The 18,738-nt window shown below is 36.4% G+C and overlaps 1 protein-coding gene across 1 annotated transcript in view; it reads right to left on the bottom strand.

Moving 5' to 3' along the window:
- Positions 1–1,160: 1,160 nt before the first annotated feature.
- Positions 1,161–18,738, bottom strand: part of NDUFS4 (NADH:ubiquinone oxidoreductase subunit S4) — a 49,045-nt gene continuing 31,467 nt past the window's right edge. The window contains exons 3-5 of the mRNA XM_064437764.1: positions 10,045–10,217; positions 5,691–5,764; positions 1,161–1,367 (exon numbers count right to left, since the gene is read on the bottom strand). Of these exons, the coding sequence (XP_064293834.1) occupies positions 1,264–1,367; positions 5,691–5,764; positions 10,045–10,217 (351 nt within the window). The 3' untranslated portion in view covers positions 1,161–1,263. The remainder of the gene's footprint in view (positions 1,368–5,690; positions 5,765–10,044; positions 10,218–18,738) is intronic.

Below are 18,738 nucleotides of genomic sequence, written 5' to 3'. Positions count from 1 at the left end.
AACTGGTTGATTACACTGAAACTGGGTCAAAAACAATGCTTTAAACAAATGTGAGCCAGCATATAGGGCAGCTGCTTAAAACTGAAACAAGAATATAATAAAATCTGGGCAACACAAGGTAGTTTTATACCTTCTTTTAGCTAGAATTCAGTGCAATGCACGTACACCATTCTTTAGATCTACGTGGAGAGAGCTGTCTCAACTGTTTCTTTTGTGACAGTTGGGATAAAACTCTCAGTTGCATATGAAAAAGGTGTACCCTCCCCCAGTTTGTAATAGATTTCACTGATCATGAGTTGGTATCTCGATTTGTAAAGTAAAAGTCAAAGTGAACATATCAAAAGCCATAGATATGTAACCAAGGATTCCAAACACAATATTGTGCATTATTAAAATTAATGATTTAATGTCACCTAAGAAAAACTGAGTTTAGCCTCTATGTTTGATGTTAAGGCTGAGATGCTATCACCACATCTCTTGTTAGGTAACAGGAAACCTCAATGAAGACAAACACGTAACTAGCAATAAAGAAATAGAACTGTAATTATATAATTAGTATATGCTGCTGCTGTGTGAGGCACCCAACATGAGGCACCCAACACTTCTGACTTAATTTGTGAATATTTAACTGGCTTAGTTTCACTTTTGAAGAACATCAAAGACAAATGATTGCAATCTCAATCTTTTGTACTAAACCTCCCCCATATCCAACACATAAACCAGTGCTTTCTATTCCAGTCATGAATGCTTCTGGAATAAAGCAATATTAATTTGGGTGGGAAGGAGGTTATGAAATACATATTTATATAGAATAGTCTGAGTTATCATCAAACGTTAAGTTTTATAGAGCATTCTTTGCTCTTCAGTTGACAAAATTCTCTTGTATAGAAAGACCAAAAAAAACCCAGCTTGTATTGAGAGAATTTGAATATGCAAGGCTGTTAAGTTTAAACAAGATAGTGAATATGAAATTACCATCAAAGACAAACCATAATCTTTAAAGTTGCAGCTGATTTCAAACATTCCTTTTTACGGATCCCCTAGCACAGCAATTTTTTAGAAGCATGAACACTCCAAATCTCCTCTATTTATAGGGAAGTTTGTAACAGGTTCAATTGGAGACATCAAAAACATTTTAAATAGACATCACAAGATGCATCTGCAGTTTAAAGGTCAAATTTATTAGGAGATTAAGAGATGTATTATACATGGACTATAAATATAGCACAGCTGACTTTATTCAGTCAGACAGCCAATGCCAACCTATTTTGTAGACACCCTTGTTCTTTTGTTCCAAGAAAAGTTTGCACCATAAGACTTGGATTTAGGTTTTGGAATCTTCTTCTCTTCAACATCATAGCTCCAGCCTGGAGGTTACAGGGGAAGTGGGGGGGGGAGACAAGAAACAAAGAAATATTCTCAGCATACAATATAGAGCAAATTCGACTTAAACCTTTGAACTTTAATATCTTTTTCTCCACATAGGCATCTGCTAGTTTATCCCTTTGTAGCTGGCAGCAGAGAATACTGAAATGCCATAGCCATGATATACGCCTGTTCTCTCAGTTGGTAAGACTTCACCATACTATATACCTCCATTTTCTCTGCTCCTGCAAAAAACTTGACAGTCATCAGTGAAAAGCTCAACACGGAACACTGACTGTCCTGCAAGTTCACGGCTCCACAACTCTAGAGCATTACAGAAGCACTAAGGCTCTGTGTATGCTGTGACAGGAAATGCAAATAAAGATAAGGAAATGTGGAAGAAAATAGCACACAGAAGATCAATCCCAAAGATTGGGAAGAGAATAGAGTCCTTGGAAAGCTGGTGAAAGAAGAATGGTGGAAGGACCAAAGAATGGAATAGCAAAGAAAAAACTTCAGCATTAGAAAGGAGTTAAATACTTAACATTTTAATAAGAACATAAAAAATTAGGAGTAAAAGAAAAGGGAATGAAGTGTTAGAAGACAAGTAAATTATGCGATAGTTAAGCCAGAGAAATGCTAAAAAATGTCAGAAAAGAGGAGGTGGAGACATTAGTGTTTATGTAAATCAAAATGCAAATTGGTTGCAGCCTCCAGGTGCCTGGAAAGTTGCCAGGGCAGCACTCAGTATTCCAAAGTTTGGTCTCTCTAGCTGCAACATTTCACTTAAAGTTGAGATACTTGAGTTGAAGCTAGAAGTGGTTAAGTATGCAGTTTTAACTGACACTATTAAGATGATATTTTTCTTCCTTAGTTTTAACACAAAAATTTCATAAGTCCTAAAAGATTTAATATATATCTGAATTTTTACATTTAAGGTGTTAACAGAAAACACTCAAGATAAAAAACATGTTTTGATATGTAGATGTAAGATACACAAGTTGTCACATCACTGTGTCTCAGTTGTGTGTATTCACAATGTTAACTTCCAAGGTAACTATTCTCTGTAAGAAATACTGGGATTGAGGTTTTAAAAACATATTCTTTCCATCTGTGAGAGCACTGGCTTTTTCCTCCTGTTCTGATTAAAAATATTAGCTTGAGTAAACAGCCAGAACTAGATCCAGAGATGGACTTTGGTATTGCAACATTCAGCCTTATAACACCTAACTTTGAGGCACTTGGCTGCTGGAATGGAATCTACAGCCCCAAGTTATTGCTTCATCTTTTTATACACTAGATAGAGAGGAGCTGACTGCCTCCAAAACAGATTTGCAACTGCCAGCACAATGACTTGTGCTGCCATAGCTATCCAAAATCCACAGAGTTAGTTACATCTAACTTGGTATCGCAAGAGGCCACCGTATGTGATAAGGTTTCACACTCTGGAACAGTCTCCTTGAGTTCAAGGCACCTTCCATTGTTCATGACAGGGAGCAGAGGTCACTTTTATAGAAATACCACACTGGTGGAGCAGGTCATTCTTGCCCTGAACCCTGCCATACAAGCCAAGTGGATAGAAAGCAAATTTCATCATCTCTGGAAGAACACCCTCATCAACTGACTAAAGGTTATTGTGGAATAGAAAAACTCTCCATCCTTGTTACTAAAGCTGTATGTACTTAAGCAACTGCCTTAGTGATGCTGGACAGGACAAAAAGGAATTTATGTTGCCAGGCTAAGCTTTCAATTTCAGCCAGTTACAAGTGTTTTCTTCTTGCCTCAACTTCAGACCACCCTCAGCTGTCATATTTTGGACAGAGATCTCTCCTGTTACTGCATTCAGTGCTGCTGTTCCTACGTTAGCAAACACATCAGATGGGGCACGCAGAAAGACAGCTTGCCTGAGGTTCATGAAGTTCTTAGGTGAGAAAGAACCCTTTGGTTTCCCAGTTCTATCAAAATACCTGTGATATCTAGGATCTGCAAAAATTAAACTTGAGGTTCTTAAGGAATTTTGTAAAGGAAAACTTGGGTAGTTCATACAGGAAGGATAGAAAGGTAAATAATTGGGTTCCTAGACTTAGACATGTTTCAGTAACACCTCAGTTTAGAAGCTAAGTTCTGTTGTAAATATGTGCCTAAGCTTCTAATTTCTTTCTAGAAGTGGAACTAAATATTGTATAATTTATATTTCCAGCTACATCTTATACTGAAGCTATTACTATGGAGAATATTATGTACATATCATACACATGAAATAAAGCCACCTTAAATAAAAATGGCATCATAATTTAGGAAAACCATTATCTACAGAAATGGTTGCTATATCTCAATTATGGTAAAATTAAGGGTGAAAGCTAAATGAATATTGAACTAATAATACTAAGTCATAGCCTTAGTTTAGTTGGTAGAATTTCTTTGTAGTTTTGCTACTTCAGTGAAGGCATAATCTGAACAAAACAAGTATTTGACTTGAATCTGCATTTTGAAAGGACAAAATATAACATGTCCAATGAGATGATGTAAGTAGCATATCAGTGTAGTGATATATAGGCCGGGATTCACTTTTCCTCTCTTACAGTTTGGGTTTCCAGGAAATAGAAATAGCATGAACAAAACAGAAGCATAAGTAAAGCGACACCGAATTCTCCCAAATTTCATATTTGTTCACAAAACATTACCAAAAAGAGTCAAAACTGCATAGTAATTGGTATATTCAATACAAATATGATGATCCTATTAATTCCTTAGTGAACACAATTTATTTTTCAATAAAATTAAGACTATTAAGTGAAAGATCCATTCAAAGAGGAATGGATCATTAAATACTAGCCTTTACCATTAAATTGTGTAAATAAATGGCCTGTTAAGTGGTTTACCTTCTTAATTGTATAACTTAATGGACTTACCCTGTTTTTTGGGTGTATAACATAAGCATTTAACAACTTTGTACAATTTGGTTTGACCGAGAAACTTTATCTGTCTACCACAGTCTAAATACAGCTGAAAGCTGTAGACCACAGGGAAGACTTCTAAACAAGCTTACACTTCATGTGTATTATTCCTGGCTTCAGCTCAGTGCAGTTAATCTTCCACACATCCATGAGCACTAAGCATCAAGCCTAGCTCTTTAAGGAAAATAAAACTGATTAAAAAAACAAGCCACAACCAAACAAAAATGAAGTGAAAAAATGATATCAACCCATAAAAGGACTGCTGAATATTCAGAAGGCTGAGATTATGGATACTGCTTACAGTACCATAATTCTGTGAGAAAATACAATCCTAAATAACTGAATAAGTTTACTAATACAGTCCTTCTGATACATCACTAGCATTAAATACATTAAGTAATGATACTGGGTTTTCTACTTTTTCTCAAATATGAACATTCATCAAGTGTAAGTGTTTAGACTTTAGTATTGTACTTGCTGAAGAGTTAGGTATAACACCCTTCATTTACAACTTCCTCATGGGGGACAGCGGAGGGCGATGTGCTGATCTCCTCTCTCTTGTGACCAGTGACAGGACACAAGGAAATAGAATGAAGCTGTGTCAGGATAAGTTCCGACTGGATATTAGGAAAAGGTTCTGTCGCTGAGGGTGGTTGGTCACTAGAACAGGCTCCCCAAGAAAGTGGTCATGGCACCAAGCCTGCCAGAGTTCAAGAATTGTCTGGTCAATACTCTTTAAGTCATGTGGTTTAGTTTTAGGTAGATGTGCAAGGAGCAGGGAATTGGACTTGATGATCCTTATGGGTCCCTTCCAACTTGAGATAGTCTATGATTCTACGATAAATCCATCCTGCGACATGGCCAAAACTGAAGTTCAACATGCTTACCTGGTAGTCACTTAATTTGGTTCTTCTGATTATCAAACATTCACAAGGGCTCTGACAGTCTTTCCCTAACTAGAATTCAGGTGCTCGTGTCAAGCCTTCAAGCAAAAATCCCACGGCCACGTAGCTGGGACTCCCAGCCTGGGATACTCTTAAATAAAGTATTAATATTAATTTTCCTCCAAGACCTGAGCAAGGCTTACTTCTCATTCAAAACACAGATACTTCCAAAAGCGTTGCAACAGTAATGCTAAGAGGCTGGAACACTTTTCCAGAAAGTGGAAGGCCTACATTCAATTCCTTCAGCACCCTCAGAAATATTCCTGTTTTCCTCCTCCTCCTCAGGTAGAGCTCTAATGGTCTACCCATTTTGCAGAACAGAGGGAAGGTTCTTTCTCCTGTACTTTTTCTGTTGTTAATATTTTGAGATCAAGATTGCCTACAGAAAGCTGAATCCCTCATACGCAATATGTACAATACATACCATTTTTTTCAGCAAAGGCAACGGCATCTTCTTTAGTAGAGAAAGTAAGGACCATGTTGGACAAAGGATCAGCTCTGCAAGAAATCAGATGACAAATTTTAAGCACATTTGAAACGTAAAATAATTACACCTGTGTCTTAAAAGCTACTCAAATGCTGCATTACACAATGTTTTGTACACCACCTCACAAGCCATTCAAAACCCCTTTATTTTTAATTATTTCCAGGAATAGCACTTACTTTCTGCAGGGTATTGTTTCACTCTTTCAGTCTTTTAAACTTCCCTCTCAACTCCTTGCAGAAATTTGTGGTTTAAGTTTTTTATTACACAAACATGTCTAACCACCTGCTGAGGTCACAATAAGTGCTCTGCAACAGTCTTTTTCATTTTTAAAGCTGTGTAGTCCCTCTCTTTTTGGAAGATCAGCAGGCTTAAGGTAATTTTGAACATTTCAAGGAGACCAGCAGTCTGTAGAGCAGCTGGAGAAGAATAATCTTACACAGAAAAGAGCAGAATATCAAAGTGAACAGAGCAGGAATTAATCAGAGACTGAAAAGTACAGAAAAAAACCTCTAAGAGTTCAGCTCTCGCTGATGTCACATGACCTCCACAAATTATTCCAGTACAGCAAACAGATTGCAGGCCACCACTGAAAATGAAGCTCAGAAACGCAAACTGCTAGCTACCTAAATACACAGTGGTTAGTTTTAGATCATCAGCCATTCCTCAACTGTATTTCTGAAAAGAATCAAACAGCAAAAAGCTTTCTGAAACAAAATTAAAATCACAGTTAAAAAACCCAAACTGCCTTATTTGTTGCTATGCAAGCTCAATTTAAGAGCAAAGAATGAAAAAAAATAGCGTTCTAAAAATTAATCTACAAAACTTTTAGAGAAATAAGATACCAGTTGCAGCAGCACAATGATGAGATAATACTTCCCTGAGACAACACTGCACATAAGCCTGGGAGACAACTGGGAAGACAAGACCAAATTGCAACAAACTATTGAAGGAGCTGCCTCTCAACTGTTCTCTCTTTGAAGCTAGAAGGGTAAAAGAAGAGAAAAAGCAACCAAAGATACACTGAACTCTCTACAATAAAGGACAAAGCCTGTGACTGGCAGAGGGGGAGGGGAAGAGGGGAATCTAGCTTCCAGCAAAGACAACAATGTAATTTTATCTGATGTAGACATGGAAAAATGGAGTTCACTATATATCCAATATATTCCGCAATAAAAAAAAACCAAACCACCAAAACCAAACAACACAGGATAAAGTCAGAAATTACATTTTCACAAAACAATAAGACATGCTCTATTAAAGACATCTAAAGATTTCTCTTATAAAGGCAGTAAGGAGAATTCAGAACTAAGAATTAATCCATGATGTGATCAGTGGAGAATTAAGTGACCCAAATATGCCACAAAAAGTTGTGACAACTTTTGCTTACTGTTTTTCTCTTCCATGACTGGGTTGGAAAAACCTTCTCAACACTGCAAAGCGGAAACAAAGACGTTTAAGTCTGAAGTGTAGTGAGGGACCAGTGCCTGTTCAGTACTGCAAGTTTGGTGAAAACCTTCCAGGACAGAAGCAGCTTGGAAATGAGGATTGTGCAGAAATTATTTGTTCCATTCTCATGGGGGATCATCCTTCATCCAATCTAAATACAGCTTTTTGATTTCTTTCCATAAATGAGCTATCCATGTGTTCCAACTTTGTGATAATCTGTGAGTAAACTGGAGCTCAGGACAGCCAGCATGATGTCCTGATAGCGCCAGCAATAGCAGTGCTGCAGGATTTCCTGTGCCTGCCCTAAACTGTCTTAGCAGTGGCTACCAACTGGCATTCCACATTTTGTTCTCTTAGGAGATCTTGTACAATGGAAACAATGCATTTCCCATGTTTCTTTCTTTACAGCTTTATATTAAAAGATGTACTCAAGAACTATCGACAGGCATGCCTGTAATGAAACCTCCCAATTAAAAAAAAAAATGCCACAGATCTATTTTGTTCAGATCTGCAACTGGGTAATTTTCACTGGAAAAAAAACCCCTATATCCAGGAAACAACAAATGAAACAAAAAAAAGCAAATGAGATTGTAAAATAATAGAAATCCAACAAAGACCTACAGGTAAATAAGTATACTGAGTTCAGAGGAAAAGTGCTCTAATCCCTAGACCCTAAAGAGCTCTAATCCACTAATCTCATTATGTTATTCAAAAGTGAATGGGAAAACTTCTAAGAACTGTTCTTTGCAGAAATTAGATCTGAAGAGAAGAAACCCTTCTTAGGTATTTCTGGGTGTTGAACAGTAATTTGAAATTACCAGAATGTCCACTAATAGTTTTTGTGATGATTCCCTAAAAATGAACAGATACAAACTAGTTCACAAAACCCTTAACCTAGCAGTGTCAACTCTCAACACAGCACTTGCTTGTGGCCTACCCAGAGCTTGCGTACACAGGAAATATTCCTTTTCCTACTCCCACATAAAAATGCACGCAGAGATGGATTCATTCAAAACAGCCATTCCTTTTTAAATTCCCACAATATGCTCACTTAAGGACAATTCAACATACAGGTAAGCCCTTAATATCATGGCTCATTTTTTTAGGTGGCTTATTTAGCACAAATGGTTAACTGTTACGTTAAAAGCCACTGTTTTGGCTGAGATCATGCAAAATCCCACCCAGAAAATATTATTTGTCTGCGATCTTAAAGTCAGCTGAGAAGCAAAGCAGGATTAGAAGAAAACTTAAATTCAACCTGAACTAAAGCAAGTGTTGCTAGCACCTGCTACAGTGTTGTAATCTGTGAGGAGGTATAGACAGACCATACTTTACTGGCTACACACTTGGGGGGCACATAAGCACAAGAGAGGGGAAAAAGGTGTATTGCTGGTCATCAGTCTATCCCTTAATTAATTTAGGCCGCATGAAACAAGCTGGTCATTACTTGCTAAATGTAGTAGCTACTTGCAGTAGTTGAGTCATTCACGACATATATGTATTAAATCATTGAAATCTTATCCTCTAAAACAGAAATTTAAATATGCTTAAAATGAGATGGTGAAAAACCCCAGGGCGTGCTTAAGAGGAGGTCATTGTTATATACAGGCTTAAAGTTTTAAAACAGGTATTTAACAGACTATTTTAATGCAATTAATATTTTAATTCATATTCAGTACTTCTTCTCATCTAATGATAGTTGAGCTTTGCTTCCCTAAGGCTTTGCAATACCAATACAACCAAGACGTTACAGGTTGTGAGCCACCTCAGTTTTTTATGGGAAACCAATAGAACAGGAAGACTTGATTTCAGTATTATTTTGAACTAATATTTCTGGATACATTTATTTTATAAACAAATAGAAAAAAAAATATCTGTGACTGGATTTAGAATGTTAATAATTCTCAAAAAATGGGTCCTCAAATTATTTCATATTTAAGGTTTTAAGTTTTTTTTCTGTAAAGTTTTGTGTTCTTGGATCGTAAGTGCTAACATGATTGCAGCCAGACATTTTCAATACACACTGTGTCCTTTTTGAAGTTTGAAAAACAATCTCTAGTGGTTGATTTTTGTTTATGTAGTATAATTAACTTTTCTGAATAATACCGCAAACAAGACAGCTTCAAATCAAAATTATTGTATTGTCAGGAGGATTGCTGGCAGAGCCCTCACAGTTTACAGGAATTCTAACCACACTGTACAACGTAGGTAGTAATTTATATAGGATAAAAGAGCATTAAAAATTAGCTGCATCCAAGTTATATGTCCGAATTATAGCACATTTAGCTAACATTAGTACTTTTCTGGATTTTGGCATATTTAGGAGTTTTTACTACTACTATTAGCAACATTGAAACAAACAGTGTAATATTTTAAATAGGTTTGTTTCTTTCTTCAAATTAGTTATGGCTCTTCATTTCAGATCTTCAGAATATTTATAAAACCTTGTAAAAAAAAAACCTAGAAGCTAAGCATTGTTATTTTATGCTTAACCAAATTTAAAAGACATAACTGGAAGCTGAAAAGGATGTACTGCTTCAGGTACCTAATTACATTCTTTCCCTGATGCTGCCATACAGTAACATCATCACAAATGTAATTGTTGAAATTTCTGGTTGTTAACACTTTTTTCAAACTCTTCCAGATGATGTTGTGAGCTTAAAGTCTGCCTTTAAACATAACAGAACATTAAATCATACGACTGACAAACCCAACCACTTACTGTAAGCACTGTTAAAACACAAGTAGATTTCTAGGTAGAAAGGACATTTCAAACTTCAGATTTACGTGACTAGTAAGAGCCAAATACAGAAGAAAAGTATATCCAAATTCAGTAACTACTCACGTAGATGCCCAGCCCATTAAAGGGTTCTCCCAGCGCTCCCTGTTATCAAACTCCATCTTCCATTTCTTTGTATTGTTAACTCCTGCTTGCATTGCATTACGTGCTGGAACAAAAATGTGAACTTTTCTGGTTTTGATGTGCTCATCTGGAACACCAGTTAAAGCAGTGATATCCTATGAAAAACAAAATGGGACTTGTTAAAAAGGGTTAATGTAAAAGGCTTGTAAAATAATACTGCTTATGCTTTTTATAATTTAATGCTTTATTTTTGAGTTAAAAAAAAGAAAAAAATTGCAGAGAAGTATGTTATGAGTCCAATTGTATAAAAGTGAAGCTGATACACGTTGCAGCTGCAATCATCCTGCTTCCCTTAGCTGAATTAGATTTTGCATGGATGAGTTACCTGAATCTGCTCAGCTCATGGCTATGTAACTGCTGTTGCCAGAAGGACAGGACAATCCCTCCCATCCTCTGACCACAGCTGCAAAGTCTAGACTGCTGCAACTTGCACCATCTAAAGCAGCTGTGGAAATGTATACACTCTTCTTTCTCCCTTAAAGAAAATATTAGGGCACAGACTGAAATACTGACAAATCGTGAAATTTTACATTACCATTACATTACTGTTGACCAGAATCCTAGCCAGCCAACTATGTCCTGCAGTGTAAGTGCCTTCACTTGGGCTTAAGCCTGTATGTAATTAACAGGCACCAACATCCATGCTGACCCAAGCAGCTCTTCTCAGCATGAATGAAGAGGCAGGAGGTTATCTTTCACACAACAATCTATTGATGGTTTGAGACTGCAGAGCAGGTACTAGAATATAGCTCTCCTATCTCTCTAACCATTAGTTATTACATAAAATTGATCTCCTTGTTGTGTTTCAAGCTATGAATATCAGCTTTTGAGAGTCAATTCTGCTGATGTTCAAGATCAAGAGAGGAACATTTAATACTGGTAACGTTCTTTGGTATTTTTGTTAAGGACAAAAGGGTTCAGGAGACTCCAATCTTAAAAAAAAAAACAAACAAAACCAACAACAACAACCAAAAAAAACCACACCAAAAACCACTAGTAACATTGTACATAGCCAGTACTAGGATGCTCTCCTCTACTAAGGTTTGGGTTGTGAGCCCTCAACAAATAAACCTAACAAAAATAAACCTAACAAAAATAAAAATTGAAGTGTGAAAACAGCCCCAAAATACTAACTGACTTTAACAAAGGATAAAATAGGGAAAAACCTTACAAGAATTTCTGTGAAAAATTACCCTCAGCAGCATCTGATATAACCAAAGTGAACTTTCTCACTAAAAACTAAACAGTAATTATATAAAATTAACCTGTCAGTTCAACCTAGTAAAGAGTGAAATCAAACATCAAATCCATCTCTAAGGATGCTAAACTACTCCTGTTCCTTACATACTTAAAAGGCCAGTGGGAGCTCCTTGGTCTCTCTCCCCTCCCCTCCCTCCCCCTCCCCTCTCCAGGAACAAACAGTAAACTGGTTAAAGTCCAAAAAATGGCAGCAAAACTTTGGGCACATTGAACTCATTTTGTCAGTACTCCCATGACTTCAGTTAAAAGGCAAACAAGTTCAAATAAAATGCTGTGGCTTTACATGTCTGTAGCTACTAACTTTATGGGATTTTGTTTTGTGGCAAACTTAAAAGCTCTTGCTGCTGTCAACAGATCGTCCTGTGAAATGAGGCAAGCCTCATCGTTAAGTTTACTTCAGAAAATAAATTTTGGGAGATCAGTCCCTCAAAACTAAACAAGGGTGCAAGTTTAAAGCATCTGATTTATATTTGCAATTAGAACAGCAGGGGAAACAAACAAGCATGCATGCTAATTTTCCAACTTCTGACATTTCTACCCAGACTACCAAAAGAAACTGTCAAAATATCTTAACAATTCCATTATAAATGCTTTCATTAGGACCAAGTAATGTTTATTTTTCATATGAGCCTAGCAGTGATATGAAAAAGAAGCACTACCAGTCAGTAGAATGTTGCAACATGTACATAAAACACCTCCCGACAGACTGGCATTTCTGACTGCTGAAGCTTAAACCACAGTTTTAGAAGGAAATAGCTTAAAGTTTTTCTTATTTGAACTGGTAAAGTGCTTTATTTAATGAAAAGGGGTTTTTACCTGCAGTAAAGTTTGGCAGGGTTTCAGTGTTTCAGCTTGCCTGGTTACAGGAATAGGCTACTATATTAGCCTTTATTTTTGTATTTAACAAACATGCCTATGGACAAAATATAAGAATATTCACCAAAAAAATTTCTTCTTCCCCTCTGAAATAATCTGCTACATGCAAAAATTCTGGGTTTGTTATCACCAAATACCTCCAAATATGCAAGCTTCAAAACAGCTCAAGATTATGATTTTTAAATTATTATTATTATTAGCTACTCATATGTCCATTATGAATTTTATGGTTCAAACTTAGAGGTTTTTTAATTGTTCAAGAATTATCTGGAACTATTAAAATAAGACAGTATGGACGTACATAATTTCATCTTTTGAAACCTCCATACCTCATGTATAGAATCATAAAAGTACTACACATTAGTGCATATAGAACACAATCTAAAAAATGTATTAAAAACTAGCAAATAGCAGTTATGAGGTAACTGTAGTAAAGAAATGCCTAGACTTGTTCATCTGGAGGAAAATAAAACCAAAACCCCAGACAAACCATAAGTACCTTCAAGCCATTTTTTGGGGCACTCAGCTGGCTCCAAATCAAAGTTATTTCACTAATAATACAAGATTCATCCCATAAAAATCTTTTCAAGGTGAAAACTAAAGCCTGCTTACTTTCTGAAACTAAAATACCTACATGGTCTTGCTAGCTGTTCATACTTTCATTCATTATAGCTAAAGTTTCCATGCCTTCTGGGAATCTAGCAATTGTTTATTGATATCTTCCCCATTTTAAAGCTGGCAATTGAACAGACAGTTGTTAGGACAACGAATTTCTGGTTTCTGAAGCCCAAGTTGTCCTGACATAAAATCACTGTTTTTGCTTGCTGTAGACATGTAAGGTACTGTAGCATAGCTGAGCTGTTGCCAAAGATATGGAATAAAAAGGCTTGGCATCTATCACATACTTGACACCTAAAGAGCACAGAAGCTCTAAAATTCCTATTCCCTGTAGGCGCACTCTTAGTCTAGACAAACTGATTTCTCACACTTTTAAAATGCATTACAACACTCTATTGTGATCATTTCATCCACACAGCTCCAGCTAGTGACAGAAGAACCTGTCCTTTAAGCGACATTTCAATGGGCTAAAGCTCCCGCTCCAAGATGCCATTAAAACAATATAATACTTGAAAAGAACTATGCTGCACTGGGTTGAACTCTTTACTGTGTCTTCAGTGCTTTGTTCTGAGTTCAAGTTCTCATTGAAACTACCTGTGAACCAACTTTCCAAAACAAAGATGTTTTTGACAGCTGGTTTCACATTACTATCTCTTTCTTTTCAAGTGTTCCTTACTGAATTTTGCTATATTAGCATATTAAAATATCAGTGAGGTGTTCAGCACTCAAAATTCTAAATAATAAGGTAACAATATGAAAGACTTGATATTTGAACTGTATAGGTTTGCTTTACTAAAAATTAACAACCCTGCTTCACATTTTTAACACAGGGTGTCACCTAAAAGGTGCATTCTGACATTCTGTTTTTCTTCATACAGATATAGAGGTGGGGAGGTTTTAATAGTAACCTCTGAATTGTTTTGTAAATCAAAAAATTACTCATTTTGAGGCATTTTGGCTCTTGGAATAATTTGAGAGGGACTCACTTTTTTAAAACAGCAGAAATCACATCAAATTGCTTACAGATTAAGAGAAGGTTTTGTCTTTATTACACTTACACACTATTACACTACTTAAGAACACTTGTCATGGTGGAAAGCCTGGTAAAGCTGTTCTGGAAAGAGTAATAATAAACAATAAATGTGCTCTACAGCAGAGAGAAAAACTGGTTCACAGTGGCAGTGTCAATGCAAGCAGTATTCCGCATGAAGATGACTTTTAACGGAAATGAGAATTTCCTTCTAAGTATTCCACTAATAGCACAAATTCCAAAAGGGACAAGAAATGGAACTTTGTAATTCAAGGGAAAGAGATAAAGTGAAAGTACCTCTGAAAACAAGTGTTTTTGAATAGACGGGTCAGGTGTGCATAAAGGTGTCATGTTTCTCCTGTGACATTTCTTTCCACACATAGACAAAAACTGTACATAACCACTATCAACTACCTACTGTTTAGCACACCCCCCCTTTTTTTTTAATAAAGGAAACAGGGAACAAGCAATGGGAAGTTGATGTCAAAACACAGAAAAACCTCCCAGCAAGCTTCCAGCAACCACCCAGGATTTAGAGTCTTGCTAGCTGCTCTCTTTTCAATAACAGAATTTCACACATTTCAATGAACATTATGACTTCAAAGAATCAAATTTTCATCATTGTCCGTCATCTGCCGGTTGATTTGTATAAAGGAGTTCTTCTGCATGCACTCCAGACAAAGGGTTCCTTACTTTCGTGGCTATATATCAAGTTTTAAAGTTCTGTTTGTGACAGTTGTGTCTGTGGTAAATTAGGGTAACACTGAAGGAGTGCAGCTGCTCTGCAGGAACCTCCTTTTTGGCATCATTTCACTTAAATAAAAACTGAATAATTAGCTTCTGCCTTTATTAAACCACAAAAATGCCACTGGCCTTAGTAATTACTTCCGGTTGCCCCACCTACTTAACCTCAATAGTTTACACTTGTTAGAAAGGAGGGAAAGTAGAAGTTTTCCGCACTTCACAGGAGTTTACAACAGCTTGCTCTCTTCCCTACCCCCAACATGTTTTACCAGACTAAATGCATACAGTTTTGCTACAAATTATGTTGCAATACACTTTCTTTAGGAGCTGTTATATCAAAGCACAGAACATCTTGCATAATACCCACAGAATAGTTGCTGTGAAAAGAGCTTTTTATTTAGTGTGCTCAGCTGCTTAGGCTGCAAGTCGGGATGAGAACATTTACGTTTCTGCACTTCAATACGGTATTTTTGAAACAAATGTAAAAGAACAGAATCTACTATGCAAATTGTAAGTGGAGAAAGGGAGCAGAATGAACTAGACATGGTCAGACAACATTTATCTAACAGCTACAGACATAACACGGGATAAAAAGCATATTTGCCCTTAGGAAATTCTGTATCATGCAGAATATAGTTTTCTTTCAGGCTTCATAATCCTTCTGCATTATCACAGTAATCTGTGAGCAACATGGTAGTACCCATAACATGTTGTCCCATCCTGCAGAATGATTAATGAAGACGAGAAAAGCAGTGAAAGAACCGTATTTTAAAAAAGAAACCAAACATTGTGAACAGGAAACAGAATTCAGTAATAATTATGATTGCATGAAAGCTTCCATTTAAAGAAAATCTCTTTCCATAGGCAGTTTTGCAGAAAACATTTCAGAGAAACTGGATGTGGAGAAAAGGATATGCTGAAAAGTGGGTCTAACGGAAGCAGAAATTGTCACATTACTGGAATCAACATAAATCCATTATAATACTTTTTAGGCTACTGACTTCCATTATGCAAAGGAGGTGTCAGCACCCATAACAGTCCCATGATTCCAAGTGCTGTTAACTTCAGCAAACTCTATTCATCAGTTTGTATGTCTCAGCTGAGGAGATACTACTGCAACAGCCATGATGGCTAAACATTAGCTGTTGCTGCGAAACCTCCTAGAGAGCTTCCCTGTTGTCCCACTGCACAAAGGCTCGCTCCACTTTCCCAGTATTTTGCATGCCCAATATTATTCCATGCTGCTTGCATGAGATACTACAAACATAACGACACAACACATCTCACACACCATGAAACCAATGTCACTTGGATTTGTTCAGAGAGAACTTGATGAAAGAGTAAATGGGAAAAATTGATTGGATTTCTAAAAATCCCAGGTGGTCTCTACAAATTGGAACATGACTTCACACTAGTAAGTAGAGGACTTCCCCCTCACCGACACTTCTTTCACAACTTAAAACACTTCACTTGTAGTCTGCATTACATTCCCAAATATTGTATTCACATTTGTCTCCTGCAAAAGCCATAGGGAGATTGTATTTATAAATGTGATTAATGGTAGAAGTTATAGAAAAACTACTGAGTTACGCTTTTGTTAGTTTAAAACATAATATTAAAAATAAGAACAAAAATCTCAGATTTTGTTCTCTCAGTGCCCTGACAACCCTCAAAACAGGAAGGCATTTTTCTTGACGAACATGAAAAAAAATACCTATCATTCAGCTTGCATTCTTGATGGGCAGGTAAACAACATTTTAGAAATTTAAAAATTAAACATTCAGCACACATAAGTCCCACTTTCAGCACAGACAGGTATTTGATGCTCAGTATAGTTTTTCTGCCAAGAAAGAATCAAAGAGAAGACAAAATTATCATTTAATTATTAATAATGTATTTTTTTCCTCTAACAGTATGTCTTAGTTTTGTAAATGTTGTCTGGGTAAATATCATGACACTAAAAAGAAGGGGAATCAAAAACCTGGGCTTACACTTCGCAGCTTCTCCATATGACTGAAATTAAGAAAATCATTATTAAATGGAGGAAAGTAGAAGTGGTTAGGGGAGAAGAATATATTTAATAAAAATAGATTGATGTTGCTACTAGAAGTCAGAGAGTTCAGTGTGGTCATGACATTCTTCAAACAAATAAACAGCATGCTGATCTCGAACAAGGTGGAAAAAATGTCTGGATTAGCAGATCTTATAAACTAGTTTTTTCTTCCTTTACACAGCAAGATTTAGAGAGAACGTACTTTCTAGAACTCATTTAAAGCATATGTAAGCAAATCTTTTGCTTCCACACACACAAGTGGCGGGGTTTTTTTATTACCTGCGAAGCATTTAAAATAAGATTCTTCTACAGTGCACAACTTCCAAGCATTCTGCAAGAACTTCACAATCCTCAGATTAAAAAAAGTGAAAAAAAAATTAGACTACAGTAAAGTTTTTAGACCATACCAAGTAAATACCAAGTAAAAGGAGAGGCATTTAGAAAAATAAAGGGGATACATGAACAATTGAAATAGCCTGATTCCTCTTAGAATAATTTAGAGTTATGGCAACACTCTACTGCTTTACTGCAATAAGCAAATGTTCTTACAGATATGATTTCTCAGCTGGAAAACAAAACAAAAACAACAAAGAAACAGGCAGAAAGGAGCTTTAAATAAAAGAAGGCAGAATTACTAGCAGCTAAAGCCCACCTAGAATAGACAGCTTTATACCGATTCCCCTGATTATTTCAATTTTGTATATACTATTAAGTAAATTGTAGTTCACTTGTGGTTCAGTGATGGTATATTCTTTCAAACAAAATTTATTCAGTTTGCAGTTCTGATTATTTATGCTATACTCCTAGCAAAAGTCACAATAAACAGACTGGCTTGCAAAGCTAAACATAGCATTTCAAGAATATTTTGGTGAATTATTCACTAAAGATGACTCTTGAGCTGACAGCCTATAAAATGTAGTTTTGATCATGGACACCCAAAGCCCCAACCAGCAGCTTGGGGAGGGTCTTCCAGACCTTACGTGAGAGCCAAAATTCAGGCTACTCCTGTACATTGGGAGTAATTTCTGCATTTTTTGTGTATTTCTGATGCCATTTCAGTTTACTAAATGCCCTTATTTTTAACATTAATTAAGTTACCTGTACTTAAAAAATAAATCTTAAGCATAGAACTTAAGTGAATTTTATGAAGTTACTGTTTTTCAGGAATTCTGCCAAGAATGAGAAAATTAACAATTCTGATGTGCTTCATGCCCATTCAAAAAACCTTACAAAGCTTCCTGCAAAGTACTCATTAAGAAATTTTCCAAATAAGGCCCAGGTGGAGTTCCCAAATACAGGCACCACTTTTTTCACTGTCTTCAGCCTTTGGATGGGAAGGTGTCTAATCTGTGTTAAATTTGTGGCTGGGTGCATTTTCCCAGTTTTGTGGAAAGGTCCTTTACCAGTTCAAGCTGCAAAACACCCAAGGGACCAGAGCCTAGCAGTGAACTGGGGCACTAATTACACATAAACAGTGCAATTGCCGCTGTGAAGCAGGAACACCTTGGCCAATTCATCCTTCAATCTGGACAGCAAATATCCTAAGGTCTGAGCTGCTGACTTCAAATTTGGATGTACTATAGAGTCTTAAGAATTGATAACTCTAGTAAGATTTCGTATGATGAAGTCATAAGAAAGATTTTCACTACAGTATATGAAACATCCATTGTGGATTCAGTTTTAACTAGCTAACAATCGCCCCTGGGCTGGCAGCTAGAGCAAAGAATACTAAAATATTTCTGTTTTTATTTTGTTTTCATTCATTCTAGTGTTCTTCTCCTTCCACCTTCCACCTACCTACTAATTCCCTATTTAATGGTAGCTGTGGAACCCCATTTAATTTTAAGGGTTAAAATGTAACAAACTAGTTAGGCTTTTGTTTATCAAAAAAAAAAAAGACATTCATCAAAGGTGGGTGTAAAAAAAAAATGGCAAAAAGTAGTGTTTCAAAGTTTACCTCGACAATGCTGTTGCACCAGTGCATGGTCTGCTACTAGGAACAATATAGAGAAATCCTGAGATCATGTAAACCAAT

Source organism: Phalacrocorax carbo, chromosome Z, assembly GCF_963921805.1.
Source record: "Phalacrocorax carbo chromosome Z, bPhaCar2.1, whole genome shotgun sequence".
NCBI classification, from domain to species: Eukaryota; Metazoa; Chordata; class Aves; order Suliformes; family Phalacrocoracidae; genus Phalacrocorax; species Phalacrocorax carbo.
Note: the sequence above shows the minus strand (reverse complement) of the source record. Positions and strands in the feature narration are given on the sequence as shown.